The sequence below is a fragment of the Eublepharis macularius genome, chromosome 1, assembly GCF_028583425.1.
Source record: "Eublepharis macularius isolate TG4126 chromosome 1, MPM_Emac_v1.0, whole genome shotgun sequence".
In the NCBI taxonomy this organism is placed as follows: domain Eukaryota; kingdom Metazoa; phylum Chordata; class Lepidosauria; order Squamata; family Eublepharidae; genus Eublepharis; species Eublepharis macularius.
This window is the reverse complement of record NC_072790.1, coordinates 114,486,613-114,509,927: the sequence shown is the minus strand read 5'-3', so window position 1 is coordinate 114,509,927 and position 23,315 is coordinate 114,486,613. Positions and strand designations below refer to the sequence as shown.

Here is a 23,315-nt window from a genome sequence, read left to right as displayed (position 1 = left end):
AAACAGGTGTTCATGACAACAAAAAATGATTTTTTTCCAGTTTGGAAGCTAGATCTAAATCTGAAAGTGCCTGATCTAACCACACTGATCCATGCTTCAATTTAATGTTAGATTATGGTAACACATTCTATATGAGGCTGTCATTGAAGATGATCCAAATGTTGCAGCTGATACAAAATACAGCAGCTCATATCTATCTGGGGCTAGCTGACAGGCCCATTCATTTCTTTTCTGAGGTCCCTTCAATGGCTGCCTATTAGTTTCCAGGTCCAATTTATGCTGTTGGCTCACCTTTAAAAACCTCCAAGAACTGGGGCCCACATACTTGAAAGACTGCCTCTCCCTGCATGTTCCCACATGGTAACCCCGCTCTTCCACCCAAGGTCTATTGTCAGTGTTTTTATTGTTTAAACTAAGGCATGTTCTGCCACAGTCTAAGCTTGGGCTTTTTCAGGCACTGCCCCATGCCTCTGAAACAATCTCCCAGAAGACGTTAGGGGGGCTCCTACCCTCCTGTCTTTCCAGTGAGGCTAAAAACAACTCTTCATTGTAATTAATTCTGTGCAGTCCCACATGGGAACTGCGCATGCAAAGGCCAGCTGTGGACATATCAAAGCTCCAAAAGGTGCGTCGAGACACTCACCCGGCCTTTTCGCGGACTTTTTCAGTGGGTGCACATATAAAATGCAGAGTGAGCGGATCCCTCCCACTGTTCTTCCATAACCACCACTGAAGAAAGATGTGCTTCAATCTCCTCTTTGACTCCAAGCAGAAAGAAGAAAGAAGATATGACTTCAAAGGTGCTTTTCAAGAAGTGCCTTAGGTGTGGTCCCAAGATGGCCCAATCCGATAGGCACAACAAATGCCTCATGTGCCTCAGCGAGGCACATGACACTGCACTGTGGTGTTTGTAAGCAGTTTACACCTAAAGCCCAGCATGAAAAGGTATTGAACCTGAAAGCAGCTCTTTGGGAGTCAGCCCTGAAGGGTGTCTTTGATTCCAAAGCGACTAAAACCATTAAGGAAGGACCGCAATATCCAGAACGGGCCTCCCTGGTACCTATTACTTTGTCTCCAAGTGCCGATAATAGAAACCAGTCAGTTCTTCCTACTTTGTCTCCAAGTGCCAATAATATAAACTTGTCGGTTCCTACTAAAGATTTTTACCTACCTCGCTCTTCTTCCGTGGCGCTGTCGAAAAAAGCCAAGCTGTTGAGGCATGCTGATAAGCATCTGGCTCTGAGACCACAGCAGAAGAAATGATCCTCAGCTTTGGCTCCATCCACCTCAGTGGCATCCAGTTCACCTGTGGTTCTGAGAACTCCTTCACTGACTCCTAGGCATTGATCAGCTTCAGTTCCTGCTGTTCTAGATGGTGAAATGCCAGACTTCCTTGAAGGCTTTATCTCCATTGCCACCTTCCTCAATGCAACCTGCACAGAAGGAAGCGGCTTCTTTGGCTCCAACTGACACTGAGAGTTGTCTAGAGCTTGTCAGGAGTCTTGGACGTTCATGGGTTCCATACCCCTATGAGTTTCTGTACCATTATTACACCTATGACACTGAGGGATCTCCGGGCTTCTACCTACCACCTCACTATTATCTATGGGAGGATCCTGACTATTACCCTGCTGATCCTCATCCTTCAGTTGCGAAGGCGAAACCGGACACCCGGTTCCTCCAATGGTAACTGAGGATTCTAACTGGGAAACTGACACTTGATCCACCAATGCACTCCAATGAAGGTTCCAACTTGGGTTCCAACGTGGCATTCAAGACATCCCCTCCCGAATGCATAATGGAGAACTCTCCTGTGTCTCGTACTGAAGACCTTCGCCTCTGTTCCTAACAACTGCTCAAGATGGCAAAGTCATTGGAGGCTGAAGTGACTTGCTCTGCTCTGACATCGTTGGATCCAGTTTTTAAAGAGGCAACAGGCCTGGCAGCATTCCCCATCATGCACGGAATGATAAACGTTACAAAATAAGTTTGGTCAACTCCAGCATCTGCACCACCGACCTCAAAGAAGTTATACAACTTTTATAAATCCAAACAAGATGGGGCTGGGTTCAACTACCCTCCTGCTAATTCCATAGTCACGGAAACCCTCCAAAGCAAGGGCTTCCACGGGGTGCTGGCCATTCTGCCTCTATGGATAAAGAGAGCAGGAAACTAGATATTTTAGGGAGAAAGGTTTATACCTCATCAGCCTTTAACTTCTGTATTGGCAACTATAAGGCCATTATGGCCAGGTACCAGTTATTCCTCTGGGACAAGATTGGTCCTTACTTGAGTCTCATGTCTGATGACAAACAGTGCCTTGCAAGGATTCTGCAGGGGAAAGCCCTTAGGATCTCTAAGCAATAGATCCTCACTGTGAGACACCTAAGGGATTGCTCCGCAAAAGCTATGGCCTCAGCCATCGTTATACAGAGGCACGAGTGGCTTAGATCCATGGCACTGGCTTCCCATCATATGCTACAGGTTGAAGATCTACCCTTCGAGGGCAATGATCTTTTCTCACCTACTACAGATGATGCATTGAAAAAGATAAAGGATGATATGGTGACTGCTAGGTCCCTAGGGATTACGTCATACCATATAAGCACTGGTTCCCTCTCAAATCTTATCCCAACTACAATCCCAGACACAATCGGTTCCAGTCTCAACCTACCCAACATTTCTCTCAGAACTAGCAACACACTACTTCCATAGTTTCAGCTAACCAATCTTGACGGAAGTACTTCTGTCGTAAGTCAAAGGATGGTTCCAATTCCCCCAGAGAGCAGTCAGGCTCCACAAAACAAAGATTTTGATGCCATGATGTCTTTCCTCCTCTCTGTTAGCCAATCCCTTCCCCTACCTGCATGGGAACAAATCTCTCAGGAGCTCTGAGTACTGTCTATAGTCCGGGAGGGTTACTCCCTAGAGTTCAGGACCGTTCCTCCAGACATTCCTCCCCAGTCAAACCCTATCCCACCTCAAACACTGTTGGTAAAGGAAGTACAAAGCTTGTTGCTGAAACAAGCAATAGAACTGGTTCAAGACCACAGTTCCAAAGAGGTTTATTCCCACTACTTTATGGTGGACAAGAAGTTAGGGCTCTCACCCCATTTTAGATCTCCGTTTGTTGAACAAGTTTATTGTTCCAAAGAGGTGCCCCCAATACTGCTCTCGAGCAGGAAAGGGAAAGTCATCCCTAGGAGATGCTTTTCAAATATCTTGATCAGGCAGTCTACTGTATGCCTCCTCTCCTCTCCTTCTCATGACCTTGACACTCAGCAAAATGATGAGGGAGAGGGTGAAAGCAATTATAATTGCCCTTATTGGCCGAGATAGGCAGGACATATCAGTTCACAGGGCAGGACATATTGGTTCCCAATGTCACCAACACTTCTCCAGAAGAACATGGTCCTTCACAACAATTTAGGCACTCTGAAGCTGACAGCTTGGCTTGTGTCCCCCCTGGAATAGAATTCTTTCCCCTAGTCAGAAACATACTTTTGCAGGCTAGAAAGCCGTCCACCAGGAAGTCATATTCTGGCAAGTGGAAATGTTTCTCCTTTTGGGCTAGCACATGTGGCTTGGTTCCTTCTTTGGCTTCCTTTCCAACTGTCCTAGACTACCCGGTCCTGATGAAAAACCAAGGACTCTCTAATTCCTCTGTGAAGGTCTATCTGGCGGCGATTTCAGCCTATCATAAAGGATTAAGGGGATATTCCCTCTTCTCTCAACTTGACTACAAATTCTTCCTTAAAGGGTTAGCTAATGTTTACCTTCCAGTGTCCAAAACCACTACTCAGTGGAGTTTATCTTTGGTTTTAGACAATGATCATGCGTAAGGCTTTCAAGCCTCTAGCTACCTGTCCTCTTAAACTTCTGACAGACAAAATGGCCTCCTTAGTGGCCATAACATCAGCAAGGAGGGTAGGTGAACTGCAAGCCCTGAGGTACGATCCACCTTTCCTCAGAATGTTTGCAGACAAAGTGGTTCTCCATCCAAGCCTAAAGTTTCTACCCAAGGTAGTCTTTGCTTTCCACCTCAACCAAGCCATTACTCTGCCAATATTTTTTCCTTTACCCTCTACAGAGGCCGACAACTCCTGCACTCACTGGATGTCAAACATGCACTATGTTTTTCCCTAGACAAGGACAGACTATGTTTTTCCCTATTGACTTCAGAAAGGTTCTAACCTATTTGTTTCCTTCAAAGGACCATCCTAAGAAAAGATAGAAAGTCACTGCCCAGACCATCTCCAACTGGTTGGTGTGGCTCATCAAGGAGTGTTATAAACACTACAAACAGTCTTACCCTCTGGACTTCAGGGCACATTCTACAAGAGCACAATCTACTTTGCCAGCATTTAACTTGGGCATTTCACTTGTGGACTTATGCAAAGCGGCCACCTGGTCAATGCCATCCAACTTTATTAGACATTATGTAATTGACGTAGACTCCAGAATGTGTTGCACTCACTGCTGAGTCACCCGTCCCAGGCACTGGGGAAGACAAGGTGGCTCACCAGTTGGTCAGGCACTCCAACAAAGAGGCAGATAGACAAGAGTCCAAAAGCTAAGCTGAGGTCAGAATCTGAGAGTCCAATCCAACAGAGAGACAGGCAGGAGAGAGTCCAAAAGCTAAGCTGAAGTCAGAATCTGAGAGTTGAATCCAGGGGGAAACAAGGTACAAGGCAGGGTCATGAGCTTCCAGGCACGAAGCTGCTGGTTGCAGGGAGTGGAGAACAAAGTTGCTTCCATGCTGAGCCCTGCTCAGCGTCTTCCTTTTATGATCGGCTCTGGTTATTTATTTATTTTTATTTATTTATTTCACATTTCTATTCCGCCCTCCCTGTGAGCGGGCTCAGAGCGGATCACAACCCATTAAAATACAATAAAATTCAATTTCCATAAAACATTTAAAAATATCATTAAAATAAAAACATATTTCTAATTATGCAGTCAGCCTTACAAACTAAAACAGGATGGTGGACAGCCTTCGCAGGGAGGGTTAGTTGTTTCAGGCCGGCGGAGGCCCAGACCTCAGCCATGTGGCTGCTGGAACAGCTCTGTCTTACAGGCCTGGTGAAAAGATAGCAAGTCTTGCCAGGCCCTGGTCTCAGTAGACGGAGTGTTCCCCCAGGTGGGAGCCAGGACCAAGAAGGCACTGGCTCTGGTTGAGGCTAAGCGGGCCTCCTTGGGGCCAGGGACCACCAACAGCTGTTTATCCCGATTGGAGTGTCCTCCAGGGAATATATGGTGAGAAACGGTCCCGCAGATACACTGGTCCCAGTCTACATAGGGCCTTATAGGTCAGTACCAAAACCTTGAATCTGATCTGGTACTCCACAGACAACCAATGCAGTTCACGTAATATTGGTGTTATATGTGCCCTGTTAAGGGAGCGAGGGTTTACGGAGAGAGGGGCAGGTGTTTCCTCTCCCTCTGACTGTCGCGCCTCACTCTTGGAGGGCAGTCCCGTCTGTTGCTGTGCTTGCAGGTGAGCACTCCTGTCTCTCCCCCAGATAACTGCCCTTGCACAATTCCTCTGTTTTGCAGTTGGATCTGAAGGATCAGCCTTCCTGGGTCTTGTTTTCTTCTCTGCTCTGCTAGAGTCCTCACCCCCGACAGCTTCCCCCGAGGTCCCTGGCTGCCTTTCCAGTTGCTCTGCTGTGAGCTCATCTGGCATTGCAGCCGGCTCTGGTGTAGGCTCCTCTGTTGTAGAAACCAGCTCTGCCGGCCCCTCAAGCTCCTTGTCCTCCGACAAAGACTCAGCTACAGGAGGTAAGCTGTACCTCCTGTACCGGAGCTGACTTATGACAGGATGCTACAGTTGCCAAAGCAGTCCTGAAGAGTCTTTTTTGATGGAGAGCAACACACCCACCTCCTGGGTAAGTCAGATCGCTAAAATTCCATGTGGGACTGCACAGATCACAAAATGAAGAAAACAGGGTTGCACCTACCTGTAACTGTTGTTCATTGAGTGTTCTTCTGTGTAGGCACACATCCCTCCCTCTTTTTCCCCACTGTGCGCTCTTTAATATGCTAATTTTTTCCTTCTTCACCAGCGGCTTAGTGAACTGAGGGACAGATCCGCTCACCCCACCTTTTATAGCTGCACCTACTGAAAAAGCGCGCAAAAAGTCTGGGTAAGCGTCTCGCACCATTTGGAGCTTTGCTATGTCCATGGCTGGCCTGCGCATGCACAGTTCCCATGTGTGCCTGCACAGAAGAACACTTGATGAACAACAGTTACAGGTAGGTGCAACTCTGTTTTTCAAAGAACATTTGGGGCACCGTGAGTCCGGGTAAAGGGGAATACTCTGCTAGCTGAGGCATAAATTATTTTTGTCATTTTAACGTGTTTTTGAAATACTTGTTTTATTAAATTGTTGGGATTTTTTACATTGTTGTTAGCTGCTTTGAGTCCTGGGAGAAAACAGATATTTTAAAATAAATACCTTTTGTGTTGTTCTGTTGTTTCACAGAATTGAGATTATGTGCAATGAATCATTTTAGTAAAACTCACCTTTCTTAATTTAGTTAATGAGCTATGAGCTTCCAGGCATTCCGTACTTGACTTAACAATGAACTACTGAAGGAAGTAAAATGTTCATAAAGGAAAAAGAATGTAGGTGGGCAACAGCTTTTTCAAATAAATTCATTTAGTTCAAATGCCCTCCCCCTGCAAAAGCTAGATAATGTTGCCAGTGATCTTGTCTTACATTGATCTAGGCCAGAAAATGATCCAAATTGATTAAAAACACAAGAAAGACTTACTTATTCTGATCACTTCTTGATCTGAGTTCTGGTTTAATTACGTTACATCCAATTGGATGTACAAGATTCTAAATGTACTCAACTGATCTATTTTATGCAGTAATTACAGAGACAAATTGATTAAATAAAAAAGTCCCGTTTGGTCTGAGTGTGAACTTTTACTTCTGTGTGATTTGGTTTAGTGGCCTGCTGCCAAGAATTATGCACAAGCTGCTTTGGAAAAACCAGATGCTGATAGTGCCATGTAGAATACTGCATTAGATTGTTGTCTAATTAAATTTGTGCATTAGAGTCAAAGGGTCTGCTGGCTAGTTTTAAGATCTGTAATTTCCTGCCACTGTTTCTGTTCTATGTTATGCTGCTCTTTCTTTTGAGTCCTCAAGAAACTAGTGATAAACAGGCAAACCGAAAAATCATTTTACATGGCAAAAGGAAAAATGTTAAGGTTATAGCAGTATCTCACACAATCTTAGGCTAGAATCAGATGATATAGAGAGCATGTGGCTATCCCACATCTCACCTTTTCCCCCAGCAACGTTTAACAGAAAACATGTGCTATGATGTCATTGTGTTGAGTCTCCCCACACCCACAAGCGGCAACAAATGAATTGGAGCAGAGGTAGGAAAACTCTCAGTGTGATGATGTCACATCACACATTTTCTTTTACTAAACTGATTGGAGAAGAGGGGAACAGGATGAGGAGGTGGTTTTTTCGGTGGTAGCCACACATCTATCATCTTATTCCATCTGTAATCCAGGAGAGAATCATGGGTACTAATTTGTTATCTAGATACTACTTTATGGGATAATATTGGTCTTCAACTGGTGCAACTTAACCTGAAATGGGTTGCACTGGCAGCATCACAGCTACCTTTCAAATGGTGTTACAAAGAGAGAGAGCAAAGGAGAAAAACGTAGGGGAAAAAAACAAGAAAGCTGGGCAGAGGAGGAAGAAAAGAAGGGAAGAAAAGATAGAGGGGAAAGAGGAAAAGTAATACTTGCATTTAAAAAAAAAACGGAATGGTCTTCCTATTGTAGGTTGACGTTAAAGATGAATTCTGAGTAAAGAACCAGTACAGTAAAGGAAGTCACGCTGAAGGATTAAAAAACTGAAGGACTCTATGAAGAAACCAACAGGGGTAAATTAATGTTAAAAAAGCTGTAAGTTATAAAAAATGAATTCTTAAAAGGGAATTTTATGATATGCTGCCTTGCATTTTGCAAAAAAAATGTTACTGGAGGAGTGAATGTTTGTAAATAGGAACAGTGGGGTTGTTTTATGGTTTCTACGCTAGAAATGGGTGAACAGAGCATATCAAAGAAAGGAAACCTGAAGCCCCCATAAAACATAACTTCCGGCCTGAAAAAGGGGCTGTGCTGATACGGGAAATATCTACCTTATTAAAAAGCCTTCCAATAGCTTCCAATTTAATGTATTATGTTTTCATCTACTCCAAAACACAGACTGAGCTTGGGGAAGACAAATTTAAATATACCATGAAAGTGTCAGAATCAATTATACATACTGCAGAGAAGTTAGTACACTCCACCTTTGTCTCTTATACCTTGTGAGTAGGGATCAGTCTCAACTACTGCCTAGCCCCCTGTCCTACACAGCCGGCAAGTAGCAGTTCTGTCAGAACATTCCTAGTCAGGGGAATAAGCAGCATGGTTACAAGAGCTTCCTATTGTAAAGGTTCAGGAATGACTGACATAACTTGTTTGTACTCTTCAAATTCTGGGGCAGTTTTCCAACCATAGTTCCATGGTTCCCTTGAGTTCTTCAAATACACATGCCCCCAGAGGTTATGTTAAATTTCGCCATTTACCACCTCAAGCATTTCACTTCCCCAGTTATCAGTTAGTGCAAGGATCTATGAAATAAATAATAAATTACTTATTACCAGTTTTTACTTTGTTGGTCTACCTGTGCACAGAGACAAGGAAAGCAGCTGGACTTCTGCAGGATATCACAACGTGTTACAGGAGCTCCTCAATTTTAAAAAATTGCCCCAAAGAACTATTTTCAGTTTGCATTTTGGAAGGGGGGGGGGTTAGATATCTTGAGCAAATTCTGGAGAGGCAGGACATAAATAACCTAAATAAGTAAGAGCAGAACTCTCCAAGGGCCAATTACAATCTTACATTTTGTACTCAGGTATGAATGTGTAATTTTGTTGCTTCCAAGTAGTTTAAAGGGGCACAGCTATCAAGTAAGGATTGCCCCCATTCCCCACTCAAAAAAAAATGTAAAGTGAGATTTGGCCCATTCCACCACCAGCAATACTGTGCAGCTGAGACAATGCTGTGGCCATCCAAGCAGGTAAAACAACTGTGGGAACCTACTACTCAAATTACTGAGTATTCTATACTCCCCCACCCAACCAACTGCTATTTAGCGGGTGAGCAGGAAAATGACTAATAATTCAATCCTAAGAATACTTTCCTTGGAGTAAGGCCCACTGAACCTGGGTAGGATTTTGAATAGACCTGTTTAGGATTACTCATAGTTATGTATCTGTCATCCCAGTGTGTCACAGAAATGAACAGAGATTCTATAATCCAGCTCACGATCTGATTCTATAATCCAGCTCACAACCTGAGTTTGATCCTGGTGGAAGCCGGGTTCAGGTAGCCGGCTCAAGGTTGACTCAGCCTTCCATTCTTCCAAGGTTGGTAAAATGAGTACCCAGTTTCCTGGGTGTAAAGTGTAGATGACGGGAGAAGGCAATGGCAAACCACCCCGTAACAAAAAGTCTGCCAAGAAAACGTCATGATGTACGTCCCCCCATGGGTCAGTAATGATCAGTGCTTGCACCTTTACCTTTTTACCTTAATCCAGCAATTAGTAAAGAAATCCAACATGCACATTGTTATGAGGAGGAATCTATGCTCGTATGTACGGATGAAGTTGCCCTCACTTACAAACTTTGAAAAATAAAACAAGAATGAAATTTATGAGCCCATTTAATGTCATAAACACATATAACCTGTTGGCTATTTATAGACAATTTTATCACTCACAATGGCATTTTTTAAAAATCCAACCTATTATTAAAAGAGAATAGTTAAACACACATACACTGTGGAAAGGGTAAAAAGGGAACAATACAGCATATATGCTCACTTTTTAAAAAAGACAGTAACATTTGCAAAAATATTGGCTTTGTGTGGGATTATAATGTCATCATCTGAGTAATGAAAAATAATTAAATGAAAATAACACTGTGTATCTTTAGTAGAACTTTGTAAAACAAGAAATGTGACTAAAGCAAGAAATGTGAGGGATTGTGTTAAACCAAAAGTATTCCTCAAAAAAAAAAATTGGTCTTGGTATTAAAAGAAGGTCAAACATTTGCTTTATTTAGTCAAAAATTCCAGTACAGTCTGCAGATTTTTTTCTATAATGAATGAGAAATATTTAGTGAGAAATTGAAGATGGCAAGTAATTATCCCATCTCAGAACTCGTTCTGATTCTGTAAAATGTATTGGGGGCGGGGGGAGATATGACACATCAGTTTTTCAAATAAATATCTGACCATATTCATATGGCACATTATTTTGTTTTTTTCCTATCCAAAGTCTGTAAATTGGGTACCACTCTTGGGAGACAATACTCTTTCTCCTTTCCCCCTCATCTCTGAACTGAATTCACTCCTCTGAACCACAGTTTGCAAACCCCCTTAAAACAATTATAATTTTGGCTTATCGGGGAACAAGGTTAGTATCAACCACTGTGCCAGTGAACACCAACAGACAAGAGTAGGGAAAGAGAATGGATACACACACACACTCCCCCCCTTATAATTAGGGTTGCAGAAAGAATTCCATATCTATACAAAATCTTAGAATCTCATGGATTTTTTGTAACCCAAACACTATTAATCCCATTTGCTTTGCAGTTCACAATTATTAGAATGAATAATATAAAGCAGCATCCCTCTGCAGGCAACTGATAATATAAAATCAGTATTTAACAACTTAAAGATATGCAAATATCACAGAACATAAATCATTAGCTGGAGACAACATGATCCATAAAATGTTAGCTCCCCTCCTGTCCATAACCAACTGAACGTGGAGAAAGCAGGTGGTGAGGAGCAGTGTTATTAATCCACGTTGAGATCAATGAATAGGATCTGGCTCACTATCTTTCATTCCTTCTTCATGGTGGCCCTTTCCTAAACTAGCTGTTTACTATAATTATAGTGACAAAGGAAAAATGCACAGGGCTTGAAATAACAATTATAGAAGCCACAAACTGACAATATCTCTACCAAGGACTGAACTGTAAAATTTCTTCTATTTCTAGAACATCCTACAAAAAAATGTGGTTAATGGGTAGAGTGTTAGAGGCCCAGGATCAAATCCCTGCTCAGCCATGGAACTCCCAAAGTGACCCTCAGGTCAATCTCTCTCCTTTTGCCCAAACTACTTTACAGGACTTTTTTGAAGACAAAAGAGTAGCAACCATCTATACATCCTTGAGCTTCTTATGATAAAACTGAGAAAGAATGGGATAAAAATAAATAGAATATTTTAAGAGCCCTGCGTTTTCAACAATCTCCTGATCCCTGTCAGGAAAAAAATGGGCTTTACAATTGTCACTGGGAAAGGAAAGTGATAAATGGAAATCTTTGTGTGCTATACTGAGCTATGCAAAAGATAACTGAGATAGCAGTGGCCTTTGCAGCTTTGAAAAATGGCCTAATATGAGTCACACAATGTTCAAACATGGTATGATTCCACATTCCACAGAGCACAAAAGATCATTCACTGCCTCTAAGAATGTCTAAGGAAACCTTTCCAAAAAATGGTTGGAATTTTGGGGACAGTTTAAAGGACAGTGACAAACCACAGACATTTTTTCAGCACTAAGATCTTTTTGTTAAATCTTAGAAGAAAAGATGCATTAAAGGTTGTCTGCTCAGTTTCATTATGCCCTATTTCCTGTTTCTCTCATTTCCTCAAACTAGATCTAAATTTGAAATCCTAGACAAATTTATAAACAAACAAATGGGGCATAACCAACACAGCACCCAATCCTAGGCTTCACTGCAGTGGAAGCAGAGCCCAGGACAAGATTGGATCCTTCACTCCCATCACTGCTGCTCCTGCAATTAACTTAGACTGCATTCATCATATGCCACATGAAGGAGCAATAAGACTGAATGGGCTTGGTTTACGTACACGCCTCTCTCCCCCTTTCCCTTTTCACATGTACTACAATGAAGAGTTCTTCATTTAAAAATAATTCCAGCTACCCATGACATTTGAATGTAGGCATGCAGCAAAACTAGAGTTTACTTTTCCTTAACAAAATAGGATTCTAAACCTGGATTAAACCTTGGTTAAGAATCCTGATTTGTAGGAAGAAAACTACTTCAGTTTAAGCTGTGTGCCTACTTTTGTACACCATAGGTAATCAGATACAGGGTAATCCTAAACAAGCTTACACTCTTTTAAGTTCATTGAAAGTCAAAGAGTGTAGAATAGTGCAACTCTGTTTAGGATTGCATTGTTAGCTTTTAACAGGGATTTTTTTTATCATGCTCTGGCTGAGAGCGTAAGGGGGAAGAAGCAAGAGCAAGGTCACATATGAACCTGGCAACAAATGAGGCTCGTGCACATTAATGCTTAACGCTGGCTTGATTTGACAACTCAATACAACTTCAGGTGAACAAAAAGCTCTGGGGAAAGGGAAAAGATGGTAATGAGCTGCTAAGCTGATGATTACTTGTATAGGTCAGGAAATATAAATGTAAAGGAGCTTTCTTTTTTCGTCCTGAGCAAAACTCATCCAGCCAGCCCCCACTCACTTCTCACAGGATGTAGTGAGGTACTGTGGTATGAACTTTGTTTCACACAGTTATAAAAGGCACAAGAACTGAGCAAGAGATCTGCTTTACATCAGTATTTTAGCTGGATTCATTTAGAAAAGGCATTTAGTGATCTTTGGAGCTTCTGTACATATTAAAATAAAAACATGCTTAATGTCTATTAAGGATAATTTTAAGACAAGCAGCCAACCCCCCTTGCCATATTTAAGGAAAGCAGCTGTTCTGACCAGAGTTTCTCTCATCACAAAAAACAAACTTTGTAACAGTAAAACAAACACTTTTAAACATTTATCTACAGTTTCATGTTTATAAGAGTACTTTAGCTTAATCAATCCCAGGTTTCTTTAGATAGTCTTCATTAAGATACCAAGCTACTACATGGGTAGAATCATACTGCTCTAGGGTTATGATTAATACAAAGTCTCAAGTGCATACAGAGAACATACATTTTGTAGTTTTGGTTTAGCAATTGCATATGTATATGGACCATCAAAATAAGCAATTTGATCTGTAGGTTTCTATAGCAACCCATAGCCTATTACTAGCATGTCCATTCATTAATAGCTCTTTAATTCTAAATGGAACTACATGGCATAATTTGATTTTACTAAAATTGTACTGAATGCATACACAGTCATCAGAATCACTCATAAAGGGTTGTATTTTGACAAAGATATCCCACCAACTTTCTGCTACAGCAAACCTGAATACGAGAGCTCTAGTAAATGTAATTGTTTAGGAGGATGAGAGTAACCAGACCCACATCAGAAATTCTCTACAGCAGAGATTAACAGTGCCAGGATAAGCAGTTACATCCTACTAAACCCACTGACCTCAACAGGCTCAGAGGGATGTGTTTAGTCCTGTAATATAAGTCTGCCAAGTAGCTTGAAGTTAATGAAGCAAGAACCAAACCTCTGATAGGTTTCCCCCTCTTCAATCAAAATTATAGGTATCCTCTAGGAGTGAAAAAAATTGTTTTTAGAGCATAACATTCCTCACCCAGAAAAGATTGCCACTTCCCTTTGTTTCTGCATAAAGACAAGCTCCTAACAAGAATGAGGCAAACCCAAAACAGTCTCTCATGCAGCTAAGCAATGGACAACTTCGTCCCAAAGCAGCAGATTGTACAACACTGAGAGTGATTTCACAATATCAGCGTTACCCACCAACACCTGAAAGGAGGCAAAACCACAACAATCTTGTAGAGAAGTGGTGAGCAGCTTTCTCTGTGGATAGGTGCATTGGGTTCCCAGGATCTTGCACAGGCCAATGCTAAACAGAGTTATACCTATTTAAGACCACTGGGTGGTGAGTGAACTAATGTGGACCGACTCAGGACATTTTCAGTCAGAAAATCACACAGTATTTTACTGCGGAAATGAACTCAAAAGAAACGGTGTTGCTCTAATAGTGAGGCGAGACATAGCACAAGCAGTCAAGAGCTACAACGCAAGGTCTGATCGAGTAATATCAATCAGTCTTCAGGGAAAGCCTGTTAACATAACCATCATTCAAGTTTATGCTCCAACTATACTATGGCTGCTGAAGAGGAAGAAATAGAAAACTTTTATGCAAATGTCCAAGAAGAAATTGACCACACACCTAAACAAGATATGCTGATGATCATAGGCGACTGGAATGCAAAAGTAGGTGATAAAGCAGAATCAAACATAGTTGGAAAATTTGGATTAGGATCACAAAATGAAGCAGGAGAGTGGCTCATAGAATTTTGTGAAGCCAACAACCTGTTCATTGCTAATACATGCTTCAGGAAACCAAAAAGATGATTGTATATGTGGAAATCACCAGGTTACCAATACAGGAACGAAATAGATTACATAATTGGAAGCAGTAGATGGAGAAGTTCTATTCTCCCAGCTAAAACAAGACCAGGAGCTGATTGCGATACAGATCAAGAGTTGTTAATATCAAAAATTAGAATAAAGTTGAAGAGAAACGCTAAAAGAATCATAGTGCCAAAATACAATCTAAATAATATTCCTAAAGAATTTAAAGACTAGGTAAGGAACAGATTTGCAATACTAAGTTTAATTGATCGTGAGCCAGAAGAATTATGGGCTGAAACTAGAGATATTATCAAGGAAGAATGTGCAAAGACTATCCCTGTAGCCAAAAGAAGGGAGAAGCCTAAATGGATGTCTGAGGAAACTGTTAAAATTGCTAAAGATAGACGAGAAGCAAAAACAAAAGGCAACAGAAATAGGGTCAAAACTCTAAATGCAGCTTTTCAGTGACTTGCACACAGAGACAAAGAAATCTATTATAGTAACCAGTGCAAAGAAATAGAAGAGAACAACAAAAAAGGAAGAACAAGAGATTTGTTCCAAAAGATCTGAGAAATCAAAGGGAAATTCAAGCCACAGCTCAGGATGCTAAAAGATCAACATGGAAATACAGTATCTGATCAGGACAAAATAAAGGAAAGATGGAAACAATACACTGAGGAACTATACAAAAGAGATGGAAAGATGACAGATACTTTTGATGAAGAATCTTTTGATGAAGAACCAGAAATCCTAGAAAGTGAGCTAAAAGCTGCACTCAAAGCAATTGAGAGAAACAAAGCACCTGGAGTAGATGGAATACCAATAGAGCTATTTCAAGCCACAGAAATGGAGTCCATCAGAATCTTAACAAGAATGTCAACAAATATGGAAAACAAAACAATGACCCACCAACTGGAAACCCTCAGTCTACATTCCAATCCCCAAAAAAGAGGATGCCAAGGAGTGCAGTAGCTATTGGACAATTGCATTAATTTCCCATGCAAGCAAAGTGATGCTCAAAATTATACAGCAAAGACTCTTACCATATATGGAACGAGAAATGCCAGATGTTCAAGCTGGAATCAGAAAAGGAAGAGGCACCAGATATCACATTGCAAATTTACGATGGCTAATGGAACATACCAGGGAATTTCAGAAGAAAATCAGCCTATGTTTTATAGATTACAGCAAAGCTTTTGACTGTGTAGATCATGAAAAGCTACGGAGAGTCTTAAAAGAAATGGGGGTACCACATCTGATTGTTTTGATGCGCAACTTGTACTCTGGACAAGAGGCTACTGTCAGGAAACAGAATGGTTTCCAATTGGCAAGAATGTCAGACAAGGATGCATATTATCTCCCTACCTGTTCAACCTCTATGCAGAATATATCATAAGGAAAGCTGGATTCGATCTAGAAGAAGGTGGAGTGAAAATTGGTGGGAGGAACATTAACAATTTGAGATATGCAGATGACACCAAATTACTAGCAGAAAATAGTGAAGACTTGAAACGACTACTGATGAAGGTTAAAGGGGAAAGCGCCAAAGCAGGATTACAACTGAACATCAAGAAGACAAAAGTAATGACTACCGAGGAACTACACAATTTTAAAGGTGACAATGAGGAAATTGAAGTTGTTCAAGATTTTCTATTCCTTGGTTCAATCATCAACCAAAAGGGAGACTGCAATGAAGAAATCAGAAGAAGATTGAGACTTAGAAGAGCAGCTTTGAGGGAGCTAGATAAGATCCTTAAAGATAAAGATGTCTCTCTGGGAACCAAGATCAAGATAATCCAAACTATGGTATTTCCCATTGCCATGTATGGATGTGAAAGTTGGACGGTAAAGAAAGCTGACAGGGAAAAAAATTGATTCATTTGAAATGTAGTGCTGGAGGAGAGTTTTGCAGATACCATGGACATTCAAAAAGACAAATAAGTGGGTACTAGATCAAATCAAGCCGGAATTCTCCTTAAAAGCTAAAATGACAAGACTAAAGCTATCGTACTTTGGTCACATCATGAGAAGAAAAGATTCTCTGGAGAAGTCAATAATGCTAGGAAAAGTGGAAGGCAGCAGGAAAAGAGAAAGACCTAAAATGAGGTGGCTTGACTCAATAAAAGAAGCCACATCCTCCAGTTTGCAGGATCTGAGTAGGTCTGTTGGAGATAGAATGTTTTGGAGGTCTTTCATTCATAGGGTCGCCATAGGTCGGAAATGACTTGACGGCACATAACACACACAGGCACAAGCACACTGACTTCAGTAAATAATATAGCTCTTTTTAGGTTTGCAGTTTTATCACTTAACTACTATGTTGGTCAATGTATGGTTAAAGTTCTCCCATAGTATACTGGATGCACATGGTTTGAGGGAAAAAGTAAATTAGGGCTTTAAAGGTTTGTTTGCTCTTACTGCAGGATATGGGTATTGTATACAATCTAGATCACATCTTCTAAATGGATTCTTCTGGCCATGCCAGTTTAGGCTTGTGAAAATTCCAACTACCTCTTCTGTCTATCAACTCCTCACTTTATCTTCTGTACAAGCTCACTGGATAGTGAATGTTGAAGGGATGAAGTGGAATATGTAAGAAATCCTACCATACATATAAAGTAACTACAATAGCCAGCATCCTAAAAAGAATCAAGACACTGAAATATTTGTATTTCTCACTTAGATGACTCTCTGATTGACAAGACTTTAAAGAAAAAGCCGAACACTTTTTAAATCAGTTTAATCGATCCAAGAAATATAAATACTGCAGTATTTTGATAGTGCAGATAAATTAATACTATTTAATTGAAATATACTGTTCTGAAAAGAAAACAATACTGGGCTGCCGTCCTCTCTGGCTTAGCTTTATTATTGATATTTCTAAATACATATAACAAAACCTTCACAGATGACCTCAACATGGCAATGGGTACCTTTCTGTTATTAGAATTATTAATAATGATGCTATTTCAGCTGAGCCACGCAGAGGGAAGTCCACAGTCCAAGTTTCTATATTTACACACTCACAGCAGGTCCAAGTCCACTGGGATAGACAGTACTATTACTAAATCCCACTGTGCTGGTAAAACACAGTGACACAGTGTTCCCCCCTCCCATCTATACTGTCGTTGCAACTGTAATGGGCTACCAACAGTGTGATCCTTATGCCAGAACTCTAGTATGAGCAGACAGAGAAAAATTCTGAGAGGGAGGCATTTAATGAATCATAGTGATGGAGGAGAGGCGTATCATCTGAATCTTATACTTGCTGGCATAATGTTATGCCAGCAAAAGAGGCAGTATGTTAAAATATTTCCATCTGATTAAGTGGAGAGCCTCAGATAACGCCCCAACACCTTTCTCTCATACGAAAATAGCTTATATCAAAATGAGACTATTGGTCAGTCTAGTTCAGTACCCTCTGTTCTGATGACAATGGCTACCAAGCACCTTTACTATCATAGCTTTCTTTTATCTGACTGGCCTGTTACCAGTCCCTTTAAAGAGTTTGCTCACATAGACCCCTCAACAAACAATTCATGTGCTGTGTTATACTAAGGGACTAAATGCATGCCGGGGGAGTGGAGGAGGAGGCCATATTCTTTTAACCTCTGAGCTAACTGGAATGGCACTCCTTTCTTCTCTGTGCTGCCCTTGCTTTACCTGTGGTGAAAGGGCTGCTTGTAGGTCACTTCTGCTTGTGTTTGGGCTACCAGGGCTTTCAAATTTTTCAAGCCTGTGTCTGAGGGAAATCATGGATCTTTTAGCTGCAGGGGACACTTGTTGTCCTGCTTACCACTGGGCCATGGAGTTCTCAAATTAGAAAACTGTAACGGACAGTATGCCTAGAAAAGAGCAAAAGTCCAGTAGTACCTATAAGACTAACAACATTTGTGGTAGGGTATGAGCTTTTGTGAGCCACAGCTCACTTCTTTAGATACTGCTAGAATGTGAGTCCATCTGTCCTTATATCTTGGAGAGTGGAGTGATTGCAGAAGCCGAATGATAAGTCAGTGAATGACAATGGCAGGCATGATTCAATAGGATGGGGTATGCAGAAGGGTACATTATGCCTCTACACTGCATGTGAAAAGTAATAATATCCTCATGGTATCTCTGCCATCTACAAACACAGACCCGTGCCTTCCCTCTAGAAGCATGATTGGTGTGCGCTGTCCCATTTGGTGGTATTGCTAGGGCTTCTGTGGCAGCAGTTTTTGAAGCTGCATTGCTCTTTCTTGTTTTAGGTGCTACTGTTTTGCTTTTTCCTATGTTACAAGGAATTCAGAAGATCAAAACTACACTATTGTGGGCACAAGTTTTGGGGTAGCAGCTTCTGGCATCACATGCTCATAAGATCAACCTTCTTGTTTCTATCTTAAACATACTTATCAGAAAGAAAGTCCAAATGAACCCACGCTTCTGGTTAAACATGTTCATAATTGGATTGTTGAAGATTGCTCTAAATTGTACAGCCTGAAAAAAAAACTATGAAGAGTTCTCAAAGTTTACTGTCCATATACAGGCAGAGAATATTTGAGGACCAGTATTGTCACTTGTCAGCAGGCTGTCAGATTTGCTTTCTGTGCACTTCATAGGAACATTTTAAAAAAGTATTACCTGCTATCTTTAAAAGTGTTGCTTCATGATCACCGTCTGCCAACTTCACAAATCCAACCTGATTTCTAAAGTGATCAATTCCTTGAAATGAGACGTCCAGGCGCTTCTCTTGCAGGAGTTCTTCTATTAAGTTTTTACTCTCCAAGAAAGCACCAATTGCTCTATTAGACAGGAAATACACACATATCAGAATATATGCAGAACCTCTGCGCACCTGAAACTATTATTTTCTCATATAACTTACTTATTGATTACTTAAAGAGTTACTGACTTGGTCACTAGATGGCAGTAATTACCTGGGAAGCAGTCCTCTTCAAAGAATTGTACATTACTTCATCTTATTTTAAAGCTTATGCTATAATAAATCTGCTAGACTTTAGAGTGCCACAAGACTCTGGATTAGAGCCTGTGAAGCACAAGTAGAAACTGATTTTTTCCTGCTTCCCATCTGCTAAGGAACCCATAGTAACCTACCGTAGAATACTAGGCACGAAGACAACTGGGGGGAGGAATTCCACACATTCCATTCACAAACGGCTTGAGATGATGGCCAGGGCTATCAGGCCTTGGCCACCAACTCAAGGAAACAAGTATGTGCTGGGCGACACACCCAACATTCTCTCACGCTTTCACATAATAGGAGACGATCAATAATTAAAAGCAAGCAGCCTTTCAACAAAGCTTATCAGCCATTACTGATCTTCTTGCTTTGGATCTCTGGATAAGATTCTCAAGAAACCCAGAGTTTTCCAGAGCACAGTTTGAAAACCACTGCTTTAAAAGATAATTTTCTTTAATCATGTATTTGGTTGGCATGGGGAGAAGAGCAAAAAACAGATGACTCAAGATAAATTACTTGCACACCTTGTTTCTCCACACAATGATTCCTGATTACTGCAAATTTTGGGATTACATGAGAAATAAAACACCAAGGTTGACCAGACTGTATTATGAGACAGCCAAAAGTACTTAACAACAGTTCATGCTATTATGCTATTATGACAGCGCCTCCTCCAACTACTGCAATTACAGGAATTGCCACTGGCTGTATCTCAGACCTTTGCTTTTGCCTACATGGAAGCACTGGGGAGTAGTTGAAGGAGAAACTAGTTGGCTTACTTTGAGCCCCAAAGACAAAATCAGGGGTAGAAAGTAGCAAGAGGAAGTTGCTACACACTCTTTCCAGCACACAATGCAGATAGTTCCATAAACACCCCAGGTTTGTGATTCCCAGCAGATTAAATCAAGTCACTTAAAATGTTTTGACACTTCTCCATGAAAGAAGGCACATTTGTAACAGTTCACTAGAATGCATTACACTACTGTCAAATGCTCAGATGAGACAGAACTTTCATTTTGTTCTGTCTCTTACCTTCTGAGGTGGAAACCATTTTGCCCTCCACTCATGGTCTCTTTTGCTGCTCTCATTCAGTTTATCTTTTTCATCAGGAAACCTTTTACAGCTTACCTGTAAACTAAAGTATCCAGACACTCTCCTCTATTACAGACTACATATCAAACCAACAGTTGATTTGTAAACTACAGAGAACTGAACAGCCTTCACTTCTACTCTCCCTACTTCCATTGTGCTAAGTGGGTAAGGCCTTGCCTTCACTGGGTCTCACAGCAGAAGCCTGTCACTCTGATGACACAGACAATGCAAACTTCTAAATTATTTCATGAATGAGCATCTTAATCTGAGATTCATGGCTTTGGGTGCCTCCACAGAGTAACATTCCATGGGAAATACTGGAAAGGAAATCATGGAAAAAGATGAAAATGAGAGCTGCTTCAACTTCCCATACCCAGGAGCACCTGAAAGGTACCAAATCACTAGCAAGTCATTTTTTGCTCAGGCAGTTTTTGATGCTTTTGACCCAATACCACTTTGGGCTTTCTTTCGAATTCCGGACATTTAACCCCCATCCCCTTCAGATTTCAATGTGGCATTTCAAGGGTTCTCTGTGCAGGCAGAAAATTCCGAAGAGAACCCTTGAAATGCCACATTGAAATCAGAAGGGGGAGTTAAGCGTCCGGAATTCAAAAGAAAGCCCAAAGAGGTATGGGGACAAAATCACCTGTGCAAAAAAGGTCTAAATTGATAAGATAATAACATGCTAATTTAAGACACACACCCCTAGTTTGCCACTAAACCCTTCACAGTGTGCAAGTTTACAATTCTGCATGAATCCAGAGGATTACTTAGCGACTTGAGGTGAAAGCAAAAGTTTAAAACCACCACATGTATTCTCATAATGTTCTGTTTTCTTTATTCTAATAATCTCTCCTCAGCCCTTTGAATTGCTTTGTTTTAAAAAAGCGTCTAATCCAGGTCAGTGTACTCAAGCAACCCTTTCTAGTGATTTTAATTCTATGCTTAACAAATAAAGAGTCTGTGGCCCTAAATTCCTATTATGATTAAAGCAGTAATGCATAAATAAAATTATTAGGTGAGCTGCTGCTGAGGATAAATAAAAAACCCTGGGCCATAGGAATATGCTGGTTTAAGTGTCTGCATTCTGTCAGACAAGGAGACCCCTCCCTTAAGAAATTGGGGGGAGGGAGAATGATTGGATAGATGTGGAAAATATTTGTCTTATGAAAAATATAGCTAGCTAAGGTTCTGAAATCTGCATTATAATTTGGCTGCTGGGTGCAAATGTAGCAGTTATCAAAAGATTTTTAGAGGTTTTTTTAGTGAGACATTGAGAGATATTGTATTCACGTAGGTAAAAACTACATTAAAATGTAGGCAGGAGTTCTGAGTACTAAGCATATGCTGCTAAGGAATTCATAACCTCCATGCTAGCTTTTTCTGAAAGGCTGTTGGTTTTAAGTACATGGCAAATAAACCAGGTTGGCTGTCAATATGCGTGATGAAGGACAGAGAAGGGACTCCAACAGATTAAGGGCCAGGAAATCTTTTGAGCATGGATGAGAAACAACATCACACAAGTTGGTTCTATTTAAGCCAAAGAGAATCAGACAGAAAGCATTTACAATTTAAAATCTTTTGCTCAAAGCAAAACTAAATACTATTTATTATTTATTTATTTGATTTGATTTATACCCCGTCCTCCCCTGTATACTGGGAAGTATGCAGTTCAGACCAAAGCATGCCTTAGGAATACATGGAAAAGAATTTGTGCCTGAATTCCATATGACATACAAAAATCCATGACACACAAAGCAGTGTTTTTGGTGACATGTCTGTAACTACAGGTTTAATTTCCTTTGAAGATCTTGCATGGACTGAACCCAACCACTTTCCAAAGCAATTTAAAAACCTTTTAAATTTTTAAGCACTAATGGTAGCCTTGTATGTGGCATAGGATTGGTGGCATGCTTCTATGAGGCTGAAGCTCTACATTTCAGTGATATGAGCATTTGCCAGTAGTGATTTCAGTGATAATGTGTACGAGCACCAACCACATCATTTGCCCAGAATGTATAGCCATTTCCCACACTAAGCATGGGATGTATCCAGGCAAAGCACGTGATGATGACTTTCAGTTAATTATGCCAGATGAAGTAGACATGCTGCTTAGAAATGTGTGATCCATAATATCTAATAACAATCATATCTTGCCCCTTGTGGCTGACAGTACCTAGCCAGGATGGGATGTTCAAGTGGGAAAAAATAAATGTTTGAGGAAGGGAGCAGCCCCCAACTGCTCTGAAAGAAGCAACTGTGAGACCCCACCTGAATAAAGTATCTCTGAACCCAAGCGGCCTAAATAATGACCACCCAGCCAACAAGGTGCTCAAGCAGGTGGTGGTGGAATTAGTCAGACTTATTTAAATCTGGATTCCAGCCTACATTTGGGATGGAAGCCACCTCGGTCATCTTGACTGACAATCTTTACCATGAGTGTGAAAGGGAGAATGCATCCCTGTTGGTTCTTTCCATAACATATACAATATTATCCTTCTGGAAGGCTGACTGAGTTGGACATGTAGGGCCCCCTGCTTCAGTTATTCTACTTTTATTTCGCTAGCTGGTTCCAGAAGGGGATACTAGGTGACTGCTGTTTGGCCAATTATATTTGACTGTAGGTTTCATCTTGTCCCTCATGCTGTTCAATATACACCTGAAACCACTAGGGGAGACTATATGGGGATTTGGAGTGAGGAGCCACCATTATGCAAATGACATCCTGCCTTGTTTGTGTAGGCTCTGGTATATTTTGGAAATGATCTTGAATCTGATTAAGGGCCGATTCCAGATGGCCAGAAATTGCGGTTTTTCTGCGGAAATAATCGCTTACCGGCCACGCGTTCACTTT

At 41.0% G+C, this 23,315-nt stretch overlaps 1 protein-coding gene across 5 annotated transcripts in view; it reads right to left on the bottom strand.

Annotated features, from left to right (window-relative positions):
- Positions 1–23,315, bottom strand: part of AKAP7 (A-kinase anchoring protein 7) — a 138,184-nt gene that overhangs the window by 77,134 nt on the left and 37,735 nt on the right. For all 5 annotated transcript variants that reach the window (XM_054977122.1, XM_054977031.1, XM_054977209.1 and 2 more), the window contains exon 5: positions 19,030–19,190. In XM_054977122.1, the coding sequence (XP_054833097.1) occupies positions 19,030–19,190 (161 nt within the window). The remainder of the gene's footprint in view (positions 1–19,029; positions 19,191–23,315) is intronic.